Source organism: Corvus kubaryi, unplaced genomic scaffold (assembly GCF_017639235.1).
Source record: "Corvus kubaryi isolate FWS band 111438036 unplaced genomic scaffold, C.kubaryi_AGA036_p1.0 37398, whole genome shotgun sequence".
Classification (NCBI taxonomy): domain Eukaryota; kingdom Metazoa; phylum Chordata; class Aves; order Passeriformes; family Corvidae; genus Corvus; species Corvus kubaryi.
In genome coordinates this window covers 6,804,573-6,820,057 of record NW_024581137.1, presented here as the reverse complement: position 1 = coordinate 6,820,057, position 15,485 = coordinate 6,804,573, and the positions used below count along the sequence as shown (strand labels likewise).

The following is a 15,485-nucleotide window of genomic DNA, read 5'->3' as shown; positions in this document are numbered from 1 at the left end:
AGTATTGCATCCGCTATTAATGCGATTTCAAGAAGCAAATATTAAGGAATTTTAGAAATCAAACAGTAATGTGCAATGATAGGAAGTCTTAAAATCCAACACAGCAAACTAATGCAGGGGAATTGAGAAAGACACTGCCTAAAGTACAACAGATGACTGACTTCATCAGCTACCGAATGAGATTCTGTAACTGATGATATGTAAGAGGTTAAATAAAGTGCTCCTTTCTGCTCTTAGAAATCTACAGACATATAGACAGACTTCACTTCTCTTTTAAAATAAAATGCAGAAAAAAAGGCTAGTTTAGTTGCACAAGGAGGTATTTTAAGGTCTGAGATTTAAAAAAAAAGACTAAATAGATCAGATAAACCAAAATGCTTCTGTCACAGGGTTCCCAGACAAAATATTAAAGACAGTGAAAAAGAGGAGAAAATATTTTTTTCTAGCTGTAAATGCTTCAAAGAAAAACAAAAGGATTTCTCATTTGTGTAAAAGAAGGGCAGCAGAGGTATTAGGAAGAAAATAGTTGTATTAATAAATGAAAAAGAGTAGTGGAATTAATTATTCCAAAATGTCAGAGAGACAGGCTACCTTTTAAATCATCTTCATCAAGAAGGAAAACACAGAAAAAAGTCTGAACCTTTAATGTGAACAGCTTATCACAGCAAGGGGGTGTTTTTATCACTGCAAGTGATTAACCACTGGAGCAAAGTACCATCTTGGTATCCTTAGATACTGACTACACACCTGTCTGTGAGATACGTCTGAGCCACTCACACAAAGCTCACCACCATGGGGCAAAGCGTCCTGTGTTAAATAGGATAATGGAGTACTTTAATTCAAAGCCTTCTGAGGCCTTTCAAACTGGCTGTCTAGAGCCTGGCAGTACTTTGCAGGCACAAGGTGTACAGGAGGTGCTAAAAAGCCACCTCACCTTGACACAAGATCTTGTAAGTAAGAAAAAGTAATGGGATTAGTAGTTATAAAGACAGTCACTGGGACTTAAAAAAACTGTTGGAAAATAAAGTGCATTATATATCTGCTTCCTGAACAAGCATTTCATGCTACCAACTCCTGTCATAATGACCTTATACTATTTTCAGTTGTGATTTATGCTCTTCTATAAACTGACAACTGTTTATATAATATCAGGTAATATCAGGTAACTGATATTACCTGAATACCTGGTCTGAAAGCTACACAAAAGCAACTAACAACATTCTCAGAGAGCTGTGATGAGGATAAATGCCTGAATGTTTGTGAAATATTCAGATTTTCTGGCCATTTGTTCCTCAAGAACATTTATAAATAAAGTGTGCAAACACATGAGATATGTGAAATATTAAGACCTGAAAGAAGTTATTTGATGCAACATTGAGCTAGGAGGCATATTATGCAAATCTCATGATAACACTTTCTAAATATACCAGCCAACAAGACTGGTTTTAAGGGCCTTCAGCAAATGCGTTACACTGCTGCTAAACCATGAAGCTGCAGTGATGTATATCTCGGGAAGCTTAGCGCATTTTTTCCTTCTGTACTTCATGCAGGAAAGCTCTGATGCTTTTCAGCCATCTTACTGGAAGTGTGACATTCGCTGGTAAGACTGGAAAAGGCAAGTTTGGAAAGTAAAAGCAAAGTGGACTGCAGAGCTTTACTTAAAGGCTTTTTTCAGTCTAGCTAAATTAGGCTTAAAATATTTCTCTTGGTATTTTAAATAATGGAAGCTATAATAATAGTCATCATAAAAATGATTAAGAAGCTTAATCATGGGAAATTATCTTCCTTGAGATCACCGTTGCCAGTGAACCTATTAATCTGAACCAGTCTTACACAGAACCAACTTCCAGTCTTCAAGGAAGCAAACATGAAATAAAAAACCCTCCTAGTGACATGTGCAAACTCTCTGCTATTTCCATTCTCAAGAAGCTAGGCATCTTCTCATGCCTTGAAGGATCATTTTACACCTTCTTCATTGTTTGACATTTTTATTCAATCCAGAAATCTTTTCTCAAAAAAATCCTCCAGTGAAACCAGCTGGATTTTGTCCAAGCAAATACTCAATAAACTACAGAAAGAATAAAGCACTTTGTCAACAGCTTTTTAGAAAAAAGCCCTGTTTCTTTCTACACAGTTCATTTTAACACAGGGTCTCACTGGACTGTCTCAGCAGTAGCGAAAGCAATACAAGTCATCTGAAATGCACTCATGTTGTTCAGCATTTCTTGGGATTTGGCCTCCTTTGAGATTTTTCTTTCCCATTCTACTAACTTTTCCTTTTTAAAAAATTATGTGGCAGAAGGCATAGCTCCTCTTGCATTCTTTAGATGACAGACTGCTTAGGGCATGATGGCTCTGCGTTGGTGCAACGAGCTCCAGTCACACTAATGCTCTGCCACTTTTTTTTTAACTGCAATTAAATCAACCATAATTTGGAAATCTAACTTAAGTAATGACTGTATTAACTAATACAGTCATTATTAGTTAATAATGACTGAAGATGACAGTATACCAAAATACAGATATTGAAAAGGAAAACTCTGTATGAGCCAAAAGGACTTGTGACAAGAGAGAGGTTACTTTTTGCTGAGATAGCAGTGCAAATGGAAAGGAATCCCAGTTCCTTCCAATGCCTCTGGGAGGTCTGCCTTGATTTGCATTTTATTAGCTAGCATAATAGAGATACGATTAGCAATAATTTTGCTTTGAGAGAGACAACATTTTGTTGTTGTGGTGTTGACTAAGAAAGTAATAAATAAATCCTTGTGATGTGTTAATCTGTTAATTTCAGAAAAGACTGAAATGGAACTATTTTGATAACTTAGATTTTTGATAAAATAATTGCCAAATTAGTTTATCAAAGCCTTTCAAATACCTGGCTGTGATGATGTTGTTAATATGGATGTGATATATATGCAGATTAATTGCTTGTGGATCACTGGAATAAGATATCCCAAATGTATTATGAGGTATAGTCTTTGTATACTTTATATCAAGCTGTAAATTAGATAGTCTAGTTTATAAAAGGGCCCACTGAGACCACATTATTTAACAGTCTCACAAATTACTACTCTTGACACCTCTTGGCTTACTAGGCCAAAGAATCTGAGAGAATGAAAAACTGTAACTAGTTCTGGGCCAAATTTTCTGTGTAAGATTATTTATTGACGCTAAAAAATACTAAGTCTACTTCTTTATTTCTGTTGAGCTAAACCTGTGGTTTTATCAATTGATGGGTGGATGTCCAGTGTGCAACTTGGCAAAAGCAGCCATGTGTTAAAAAGCCCTACCCAATCTCAGTCTGATTTGCCATGTATCCTATACAACCTCTCAAGAACCACACTGTCTGCCTAATTAGGAAAAGCACTGACATGCATGCTTAACAGAGGGAAGCTTGAAATAAATCATATGGCCAAACCCAATCATACAATGAGATGCTTGTCCAAGAGTAGGACTTTAAACTTCAAGGTCTATGCCTGTAAAACTTTTGAACTAGGGTAACTTTTTTACTGTGTACTACTTGCTCAAAGAATTTCCAAGTCAAGTCAAGCACTTCTGTCTTCCAAGAGCTAAAAAAATATGGAAACCAACCAGCAAGCATAAAACTCCAAAATGAGAGCCATGCTCATAACCACTCTCTTTTGACAAACTGGTTTCTGTCTACAGACATGATTTACAGATTGTTCTTACCAAAGCCAGATCAAATGGTTCATAGCTGTTACATGGAAACATATTAAGCCTTTAAAACCTGCAGTGATGTGCCAAGTAATGAGGCTGAGCATTCTTCACGAAATGCAGAGAAGTGAGAGCAATCTTCTGGCTCCAGAAGTCTGAGAGTCACTTTTGAGCAATACAGAGAAAGCTTCTGCACCACAGCACATGGATCTGCCTCATGTCCAGACCATGACTGTGGAACGTGCTTTCCAAGGAACAGAGTACTACCACAAACCACATCTTCCTCTGTAAGTAAAGCACATGCCTTTGATCTTGCTTTCCCTGACCTACATATTTAATTGTAAACAGAAGAACCTAATGTGGCCCCAAAACTCTACTTGAACAAGACACTATAGCACATAACTCTGACTGAAGGAAAAGAGTGTGGCAACAATCATAGATATCTTTTCTCTACCTCAGCATTACTTCTAGAGCAACAGAAAAAGAACCCATGCGTAAGTATATACATACATGTACTTACACACACATGTACATCTAAGGTTCTAGTAACTTCAATCCCCAACTCTTTGGGCTTAAAACTTTCATATCAGCAGTGGCTTACCTGACAATGAAAAACTTATCAGTCTCCGACTTCCTTGTCCCTGGATTGAGTCTTCATTGGTGATGCTTTTAAAAATCTGCTGGAAGATAAAGAATTATGAGAAAGAGCAGTCTCCAACAACTTTCGAACAGAGCAATTGCTTAGTAACTGTCTTTTTTACAGATTCTTAGTTAGTTTTACAACCAAGAATCAATTATATGACTAGAGATCAAAGTAATGTTTTTATCTAGGTAATCATTTAACCATTAATGGCCTAAGTCATCCCTTCCTGGAAGCTTTCTCATAAAAAACCAGAATGATGCAAAAATACTACTGTAATTTGAATATAGCAGTTCTTCACCCAAAAAGGAGCTACTTATTAATCAGGAGATAAAAGTAGTACATAAGGATGGGGATGTGGCTATCACCTCTTGAAACAACTTCCATCTTTATAACTTGTGTGGAAAATCTTGTTCCAGAAAGTTTATTGCATACCTTGGAGAAAGACTTCTGAGAGATTACTAGTACCCTGCATAAAAACCTACTGTGAATTTTGCTAACAATACACATTGAGGGTGAGCTGGGGAAAAAAAAAAAAAATCTATTGATTACTCTTTGTACTCCACAGTTCAGTTTTTAATGTCAGTCCTTGGCTCAGTAAGTTTATTGGTGAGCTGCTGTTGTGCAAATTAGGCACCAGGCTGCCTTCTGGCTGTGATCAGAACTGGGAAACAAGTACACCTATGGGCCAGTGTCTGGGGCATCAGGAGAAACCCACCACCAGTAGTTTTCACGCGGAGTCCCTGAGCAGGGCACAGGAGATGCCATCGGGTGTCAGACTCCAAGTTCAGCAGGGAGGTGGCGCTACTAGTACTGCTTCCCACTGACTTTGGAGTCAAACCAAGTGCTGCTCTGCCCCCGGGAAGCAGCAGCTCCGTGTCACTCTTGCCATTCAGCTTTCAGCCAAAAAAGAAAAACAGCATTTATGCAGTGAAGTTCCAATTTCTGACGGGAAACAGTAACTGAAATCCCACTCAGCTATGACTCATTGCTCGGTATATTAAATATTGTGTAGTCAAGCTTAACTTAGAAAACAAGCTGCTCTCTGCCCCCAGATAATGCAAAACATGGGCAAGTGGGTACTGTAGCCCAGCTAGCAGGGATTAAGCAAGCAGACGCAGATGAGGCCTAGATCAGAAATGTATGGGTTGAATTTAGACATCCTTGTAAAATAATGGTTTCTGCTGGACCTGACTTTTAGTCATAATCATTTTGTTTCTTTCAGACTATCTAAATGGGATAAAAGGTACTGAGCAGAGAGGGACTATGAATAAATTCCAGTAGAAACATCCCTATTGGATCACAGCTAATTAGTTGCAATTGCACTGTTGGCCTTCTCAGCAAAGTAGGTTTCAATATATTTATTGAAGCCACCACTGATTTCTGGATAGAGACACATTTAATTCAGAATATATGTGTCTATGGGAATTTTATGACAAGAACTCAGCAACCTTTACCAGCCAAAGTTGTGATCCCATCAAGAAACAATGACATTTCCTTGTCAACATGTATTTTTCATACTATGTCAATGCCTGATATTAATTACCCTTTAATGCTTATTTTTATGGTCTTTTCATGATTTTGTCCAGGATAATAACTGGGCCAACCACTCTAGATATGTGCACATTTGGAAAATGTGCTTTTTTCCGGTCCTTCAACATTACTCTGGGTTTTTTTCAGACCTGCCAAGTATGTCATACATCATGCCAGTATGAATAGTTCAGCAGACTACACATTGAACAAACTGGGGTCGATCTGATGGGGTCCTGCAAACCTGTCCAAAACTTAAAAATATGTTGCCATTAAATGATCCTTCAGGGGCCTTATCAACATTAGTGAAACTGTATGGAGACAGTTATAATAGAGTGTTGTCACAAATCCTGATACAGGTAAAGCATCCTCAGCATGGTCAAACTTGGAAGGCAAAGCTTGCCATTACACAACGGGAGTAATAACACATACAGTCCCGTAAGTGAAACAACAACAAAATAAGTTTATTTGCTCCTGAAGGGTCCATCTGTTCTGTGAAGCAGGTGCACCCCACAGCATCCTGTCAAGGGCTCACCACTCAGCCATGCAATCAGGGGTACTAAAAGCCAGCCCTGCTGTGCAAACAAGTTCCATCCTCGGTAGCTGACCCTACATAACTCTCTGAGCTGCAGCACTTCATCAGCATGCCAGCCACTTTGAGAATGCCTAGCACTTAATCTTAGCAAAATGCAACACTTGCTGGAAGTTTTTCCAATTTTCTTCTTGGTCAGGTGGATGAGAAAGGGAGTGCATGGCAGAAAGGCTGAAGGAGAGAGGCTTTTGTCCTTGGGTTTGAGACCTGGGATGCACCATTAAAGACTTCATACAACTGAGCCTCCTGTGTAGCTCTACCATCACAAACCTGTGCTCCTCATCCTCCAGTGGTCTGAAGGCACTGGTCTGCCACTCTCCTCACACATACACAGAACCTTCTCACCCGTGACATGGGTCATGGCAGAGCAGGCTCGGGAGCAAGCAAACATCCTCTCTCTAAGAATGGGAAGGGTAATAGGAAGGCCATAAAAGTGATTACATTTTAATATTGGCGTTTCAAGAAGTCAGAAGGAACAGCAGGGAAGGAAGGGAGGGGGACATTAAGTCTGATTTTCTGAAAATAAGAAGAGCTATTTGCTGCAGTTTGGATTCGCTGCTTTCTAATGCAATACCAGACTGTCCCCAGTTAATGAGGACAAGGCTGCACTTGATGCAGGGCAGAGCAAAAGAGGGTGAGTGGTCACCAGTGCTCACCAGCCACCACATCAACTGGGTTTCCCAGTATCTTGAGGCCTGGGATGGGGACATGCACAGGTCATACTGTCCTGCTTGCCATTAATCATGAAGGAAATCCAGACTGGTTTTAGTGGCTGCAATATAATTACATTGGGAGTTTCGTCACTCTAAGTAAACCTTGAATTTAGTCAGCAGGAGGTAAAAACCCCTCTATCTTCTCAACTGCCACTTAAAACACAGTTAGTTGACAGACAGACAACATTCATCTCATCACTTGACATCCTATGGGCTTGAAGTCCTTCACATGAAAAGGAACAAATGTGATTTTTCCTCAATAACTTCTGTGCTTTGTTATGCCCTTGAAGTGAGAGCTCAGCCTGAATTAGCTTGATATTTTTAGTTTATAATGCCATTTTTGCACATTGTGCAACCCAGCCTAATTATTTTACAAGTCCTGCTGATACAAAACAGAATTAATATGCTTTTACTACATGCTTCTGCTATATCTAGACATGAAGATGGGACATGAGCTGCAACTTCAAGCCTAGCTGAATCTCTCTCCAAAAACCAAAGGCTTCCTGAACTGTGTTCAAACCTCCTTTTGATTTCCTTGCATGCAATTGGAGCCAGCATCATTGCCACTGATGGGAGCACATACATTTAAACAGAGAAGCATCTGTACTTCCTTTAAAATATTCTCCAATAAACACACACTGTAAAATCTTCTGGTTTGTGATAGTTTCCCAGCCTCTGAAGCAAGGCAAAAGACGACTACCAGCATTTGACCGTGATTAACTGTGAAACATGGGAAGGTACCTGAGGCCAGACTGAAGCCTGTTGGGACTTGCTGACCTCAGGAAATGGTACAGCTTTGGTAGTGCTTCTCATTTTTTCCATACAGAGAAAAAGAAGACTGAAGGAGATGACTGAAAGCTAAAAATAATAGTCCTGTCCTGGAATCACTTTTCCTTGTGAGTAGTTCCTGCAAATGCTAGAAGGAAGTTATGTGACCCTGAATGAGAAAGGAGGCAGGTTTCATGCTAGCAAAGGGTGCCCTTGAGACTCCCTTCCTCTTCAGCCATGGTATGTGTTATGAAAAAAAAAAAAATCATTTTGAGAAATCCCACAGTATTACAGTCCATCGGTTCTTGCTGAGGCAAAATTCCAAGCACATAACTAAACATTTGTCTAAGCAGAAAGCCAGAAACAGAGATTCTCACAACTAATTAAAAATATCTCCTAAAATACCTTTCCCTTCACTAGTCTACCTAAATATGTAGAAGAGTAACAAGGACAATGCTCTTGCCCCTGAAAATAAAGTGGCTTACAGGGCACACTTAGGCTGCCCCTATTCAGCCTCCCTGTTGCTCTAGGTTATGCTGAGGCAAATACTTTTGGATACAGGTACAGTGTAAATAGAGTTCTGGAACAAACTAATTGTTGTAACTGTGCTGTACTAGAAAATCTGCTTTTGGACACCACAGTGACCAGTAACAGTGCAGCATGCTGGCAAAACCTCCTTTGCAGCATTAAATTCCTTTTAGCATGTTTGTCTATCGTGCAGCACAACTTAACTATTCTTAAAGTCCTGCTGATACAAAACAGGATAAATATGATTTTATTACATGCATCTACCACAGCTAGACATGCACAGCTGACAAATACAAGCACTTACTCCTTTTCCCACACATGGAACAGGAAAATACTCTTATGTCTTAGTGTTCTGTAGCACTCTTCCTCACCAGAAGGAAGAGGACATTTTTGCCACTGCGCTCACATGAAGAGATTCAACAAAGCTAAGAGAATTTTCTTTTCCCGTAAGTAGAAGAAACACTTAGGTTAAGTAATCTTACTCTTCACTGACAGCCAAAGCACTTCTGTATCAGTAGCTTCTGCTGCAAAAGAATGGCAACACTTAACTGATATAAATTACCTCACATAGGCCAGTATTTCTTCCATTTAAAAAGAGGAAATTGCAGTGATATTAAAATCAGTGCTGCACTACCTGTTTGCTTCCACTGACTTTATATCATGGTGAACATCATGGGCATGACCTAATGCTCAATATAATCAAGTTCCAATTTTACAAGATGCTAATTAAAACCTAGAATATTTTACACTGACGGCACAGATTGCAACTACAGTAATATCTAACACAGATTAAACAGTCAGGTACTGTAAACTGGCAAAGCTCTAGCCTGGGCAATACTATCTATTCACAAGAGCTTTTCTTTTAAAAAGTAGATCTAAGAACATATCAAAGTATTCAGAAGAGCTCACACTTCCAAGCAGTACTATCCAGACTATAATCAAGATGGAAGTCTACAATGAAAGAAGACTGGAAACCACAAACATAAAGCAGCAAAATACTTTCTGTTTGTACACACTGGCTCTGAGGATGAAAAGCAGTAGATTAGAGCACTGCAAAAAAGGGAAGGCTGCAACCTGTGCTTGATTCAAATCAAAGGTGAAAAATAGCCTCAACTTAGCCCCAAACTGCGCATCAGCAAACAGAAAAGGTATTGCTAGATGTGTCAGAGCTAAAGATGTGATGTTGCAGTGCAGAAGAGAGGCTATCCAGTCACTGCCTGCACTACACTTGCTTCAAGCTCCAGTTCTCTGTTCTCTGCTTTTCAAGACTACTGAACTTGCCAGCAGATTTAAAGCAAAGTAAGTAAGATTAACAGCCTTGCTGATTTCAGTTTACACCAGCTTGGAGCCATTGTTTTAACAGACTATGTGTACATGGCATGGGAGTCCAGAACAGTCCTCAAAAATTTATTCTCCCCTAACCTATTTCTGCTGGCTTTTACTAGTGCCCTCTTGACTTCACTGAATGCTTAACATTAGGTCAACTCTCCAAAACAAGTGGAAAAAGGCTTACATTTTCTACAGTGCAGCAGTGAAGCATCTTATCACAGTAAGAGAATATCAGATATCATCCTGAGTTCACACTTCATATTCTACCATCTTCTTTAGAGAGGGAATTCCTCAGTAGATCTGCAAATGGGTGAACTCCCATTTCCTGCCAGGTGCTGAATTTAAAAATAAACTGTTTTGTAAAATAAATTGACTAAGCAAACACAGACTGAGTGCCTCCTTTTATACCATCGCTTGGCTTCTCCAGTGAAGAAGCTGCTCTGGGATGCAAGGAGCGAATTCTGAAAGGAACAAATGCGGATCTGAGCTCCCTGACTGCCACTGACAGAATTATGTCTATAATCCCAGGCACCACTTTGAAAAATCTACCCCTAATTAGTGGCAGTGCTTCAGCTGCAACCTCCACTCTGCTGACAGAATTATCCAGCTCTTGAATGCAATATATTCCACTTATCCTGTTAGCTTGTTAAGCCATTGTGCTGGCACCGTGGTATTTTTCTATCAGGTGCTTCCAAACAGCTGCCAGCTTCTCCAGCAGCAAACTCCTGCTGGGCACTCTGCCGCCAGCTCACGTCCCTGAAGGACTGTGACCACACACACGGAGGCTTCCCCGTGTGCCACTGTCGGAGCATTCTAGCCTTGTAATACACAACCTTCTCAATGCCATTCCCTAATTAAGTGGAGAACTTGCCTTTTGTGGGCATATGACAATTGCCCTTTCTCTGCAGAAAATACTTTTTGCCCCATCCTGCAGCACTGTTTATTTGTTATTTCATTTATTCCCAGAAGACAGAAGCTTTTCATTCCAAAACTTTTGTCCTCGAAACCCCTTAAATAGGTAGCAAGGAAGTGAGTAAATTTTTTTTCCCCCCATGGAAAATGTTACAAATTCTTTCACCAGATAACAAACTGTGGCAGCCAAACTAAAACACTGGAAAAAACCCTGCTGCTTAGTATAATCAGTGAAGTCCTCTAGAAGGCAACTATCAACAGGCTTACGACAAGAGGACATCCAGTGAGAGTACATACCAAGTATATGGAGGTTTCCATGTTGGCATGAAGCTATTTCATATTCCCTGACCAATCCTGTGTGTGTAGAATGCTCTTTCAGCATAACCAGAATCTCAAATAAGGATGTTAGGAGCAAACACTTCCAATTAAAACAAAATCAAGGACTGAGGCAAGAAACCAGTATCTTCCACAGAGTCCAATATTTTTTTCTTCCAAAAATTTATTAAATTCAGATTTTTAACTGTATCAACAGCTCTGCCTAATAAACTTCGGTTATCCTTTGGCAGCAGAGGAAAAGCTCTGATTAGAGATTCTGGTCTTCCATCACTCTTTGAAACTTAATTTAAATAAAGTCTTAGATTTTCAGATACTTAAAGACAATCACACATGCATGTGGTAGGCTTTGGTTTGCTGTTTCTGGGTTGATGGCTGGACTATATCTAAGCAGCAGATCTTTTACTTATACCTATCAAACTTCTGGGAGGGCCATTTTCCACAGCATATCCCACCAACTGCCCCCACACTGGTTCTGAGACTGAATGTTATTTGACACTAATGACCCTGTGAGCCTTAAGAAGTCTCTCAGCAAGGTAAGTGGTCTAAGACATGACAGTATTTTACAGCCCCAATGTTCAAAACAAAATCTGGTTTAGTTAGCAGAGAAGGTGGCTTTTTGTGGTTGCTAAACAGTTTTGTGCTTCCCAGTGTTACCACCATCCACTAAAAAAACCTACAAGAAAATCTGAGGTAATGATCAGATTTACACCAGGGAGCTGCCTAATGCAGAACAGGATTGACCTTGTAAACCTGACAGGTCCATACATAGAGTATTTATGTGCTTAAGCACTCTTGACAGCAAGAACTGATTGTAAATATTATCCTCTCTGGAACAGCTAAGCGATATCCTGCAAGCCACTGAAATAACTGGGAGCTTTACCACTGACAGATGAAGAGGCCTACTGGACACTGATTGGATCATGTAATTTTGCATAAAAGTTGCCCCACAGACTTCAAATTCAACCTTTTCATGAAAACACTTTGTTTGTATGGAGAATTAAAAAATTGCTGCCAACACCTTTTCTCTCTGCCTAGAAATGACCAGTCACCAAAACATAGGGCAAATATAGTGAAAACACTGACACATCCACGATGTCTTTGGAAGGTAGGAAACTATTAGACAGCAGCTGCCTTCACTACAGCTTCAGAAACTCCTCAGTCTTGTAACATAGTTTGGATGGGACAAGTGCACAGATGAGTAATGCTGACACGTGAGGGAGAGAGCCCTATCTTTCAGCTAAGCTATGTTTGAAGAAGGGCTCAGAGCATTAGTCATGCTGTCAAATCGTGTGGACAAGGGAACCGAGTCAATGACCCTTTGCAGTATAAAAGAAGCAGCTAGGCAGCAAACAATGCCCATTCTTCTAAATGAATGCCTCAAATACCAGTTCAACTGTGAATACCTTTATTTCCAGAAGTGAGTTACAGACACTTTACTTTCAACCTTGGGTCCTACTTTGGGCAGAAATGAGGTGGCTGTAGATTTATAGACTGAATTTAAAAGTAGAGAAATATCTGTGCTACTTCTAAAATCTCTCAAACTTGCTGAATTCCTAATAAAACATTTTACTACACAGAGCATTTTTCTAGTTATGATGCCACAGAAAGGACAAAGCCGAGAAGAAAAAAAAAATCTCCTTTTATAGTATTTACAGTCTCACTTAGTTAATGCAGCCTCATTCACACTCTGTTTCTCCTTTTAGCAGATCCCTTAGACTCAGCAGAAACTGCTTATCTCACCTTGGTAAACCCATTGGGATTTTTTGTTTGTTTTGTTTTTTGGTTTGTTGTTGTTGTTGTTTGCTGGTTTTGCTATTTATCTGGTTTTGTGGTTGTTTTATTTTAGTATTTTCTATTTAAAAATAGCCTTCGTTTTTCGACTGGCTTCTGCTGTCCATAGCATTTGATGTTTTGTTTTTCCTTAGGTTGCTGCTTTCTAGAACAGCAGGCTTTAAAAAGTCAACAGCCTTCTCCAGTGAAGTGGGCTTGTGGGAATACTGATTGTAATCAAACTGCCATAGAATGAACAATGTTGGAAGAGATCTCCTGAAGTCACCTGACCCTTCAGTCAAAACAGGTCGAACTTAGAGCAGGCTACTCAGGGTCCTGTCCAGTTCATTTCTGAGTATCTCCAAGGAAGGAGATCCCACAAGCACTCTGGGAAACCCATTCTAATGTTTGACTACCATCTTGAGAAAAAAGATATTCCTGAAGCCTAATCAGAATGTCTCTTGTTGCAACTTGTGTCTATGACCTGCTGTGCTGTGAGTAGAGTCTGCCTCCTTCCCTACAATATCCCACTAGGTAGTTAAAGGCAGCAGTAACATTCCATGTAAGACTTCCCTTAAGACTGAATAAATTAATCCAGCTCTATTGCCACTCCTCGTATGTAAAGTCCAGTCTGAAGGATGAAGAAAACAGAGGCCAGACTCATCCTGAAAATGACCGTGGCAGGGCTTTACAGCAAACCTGAGGTATGGCAACGACTTCTGGGGAGAAGCAGCTTTTACAAAATCTGATCTCCAGTAACAGATGAATTAATTACAGCAATTCAGTTGCCATCAAAAGCCTTGTGAAGTATTTGGCCTGGTGCATATTGGATGCAAGGCTTCTGAACATAAAGTCATTAAATACAACAGGAGGGGAAAATGGTGTCAACTAAATGCAGGAGTGCTGTCACTTCAGAGGAATCATTAACTCCAGCGGACCTGCAAGCTAAGACTGACAAAGCCACAGCTCAGCCCCACAGCAAAGGAGGAGATGTCTCACATGCCTGGGTACTCCTGCCAGCTCTGACCACCGCACTGTGAGGCTCACACAGTTATCAGCCACCTGTCTGAGAGGCAGCCAAGTGGTCCTAAAGGCTGGCTGTGGTCAGAGTACAGCATGCTTTTCAGGCAGTCTAGACCTCTCCTAATCCAGAAGCTCTTCAAAACCTTGAAAGGAAGAAGCCCAAAAAAAAGTGAAAGAAATATACTAGAAAAGGAAAAAGTAGAACCAGAAAAGAGGAAAAAAGGCAAGGGTCTATAGAAGAAAAGTGGAAAACAAAGGAAAAAGCAGTGGAGGATGCTACAAGGAAAGCAAGAAATTTATTTCTAAAATTCCAGATCTTTACATCCTAAAAAAATTCCCTTCAGCCCTTTCAGATACATCTCAAAACACCCAAGCCAAGCACCATAAAAATCCCAATACCTCAACAGTGATCACTACAGCTTTCTTAGAACTCCAGCCTGACAGCAGCAGCTTTCAAACTTGCCTATGACAAAGGTAAGTGAGATCCTTTGGGGAAAAATGAGAGAAAGAAATAGGCTGCTTTAAAAACCAGGGTTTCCTGACAACAGTGGCACCTCCAGACTTTTCTGGTATTACGTTTTAAATATTCCCACATAGCTGAATCAGTTGTATGGTAACAGCCCTTGGTTGCCATTAAACACTTCACCTCTGGAGTCACAGTCCTAGTACAGTTTCAGTCTGCGAGTCAAAAGCCACAAATTGGTACCCGAGATATAGTCCATTATGCATTTTGTGAACTGAAGTTTAACAATTACCCGGGGTTAGTTAGCGATTATGAGCAGTGCTGGTGGTCCATTGCTAAGAATATCAACATGTGGTCTGATTAATGTGGTTTAAACTTAGGTTCACCATGAAGTCCTACCACACAGGCATAAGGGCAAAAGCTGTTTCAGTGTAAATAAAAATCAGACTGGTTCAGTTAAAAAGGGAAGTGTGTAAGAACAATTTAGTTGCTTTCCATCAGACTTTACAGATGTAAGAATTTAAGCCTCCTTTTAAAATGATTGAGTAGGGAGATGCTGCATGCTTTCAGTACAGATGGAAACAAGCTTGCCTGAGAACTCAGCTAGCCAGCCAGGGAAAAAAGACCTCAGGTATTTAATGGAAATGGAAAAATGTTCCTCAAGAGATTCAAGGATTAAAAATGAACAAAGTGTTCACAATTCTATTAAAGAAATATTCTTATGCACATCTGCTGATATATAACATACTGACCTACATCGATTTCCCCACTTGTAATAAAGCCTGAGAACAAAAGAGGTCCAAGTAATAGTTATAGGAAAAAATGTTTTAGAAAAGTATGTAATGTTATATAACTTTATTCCATCAACAAAACTATGTGAAGGGAACATGATTATCCTGTCAAGCTCCAAGAAATCAGGAAATGCAAACCTAAAAGACAACTGTGAAGCATAAAGTCTGCATAAAGTCTTGATACATAAATTTTAATGCATCTTTCTTTTTTTTAACTGTCTCCCATCATAACTTTTCCCCAATGCAACATTATAAATTTATTTTTGGATCACACAGATTTGTGTGAAGTTAAGTACAGGCACTCCAAGATATACTCACCATACAGATAAAACAAAGGATGGCATGATCATGATAGGGCTTGCATGCATGTGCACATGGACATCCATGCACACTAAACTCATAGGGCAAATACCTG

The 15,485-nt window shown here is 39.7% G+C and overlaps 1 protein-coding gene across 10 annotated transcripts in view; it reads right to left on the bottom strand.

The window, feature by feature from the left end:
• HECW1 (HECT, C2 and WW domain containing E3 ubiquitin protein ligase 1) overlaps nucleotides 1-15,485 on the bottom strand; it is a 266,897-nt gene that overhangs the window by 98,717 nt on the left and 152,695 nt on the right. For 6 of the 10 annotated variants that reach the window (XM_042043488.1, XM_042043484.1, XM_042043482.1 and 3 more), the window contains one exon: nucleotides 4,277-4,355. In XM_042043488.1, the coding sequence (XP_041899422.1) occupies nucleotides 4,277-4,355 (79 nt within the window). The remainder of the gene's footprint in view (nucleotides 1-4,276; nucleotides 4,356-15,485) is intronic. The other 4 variants (XM_042043483.1, XM_042043487.1, XM_042043490.1 and 1 more) reach the window with 1 other exon arrangement.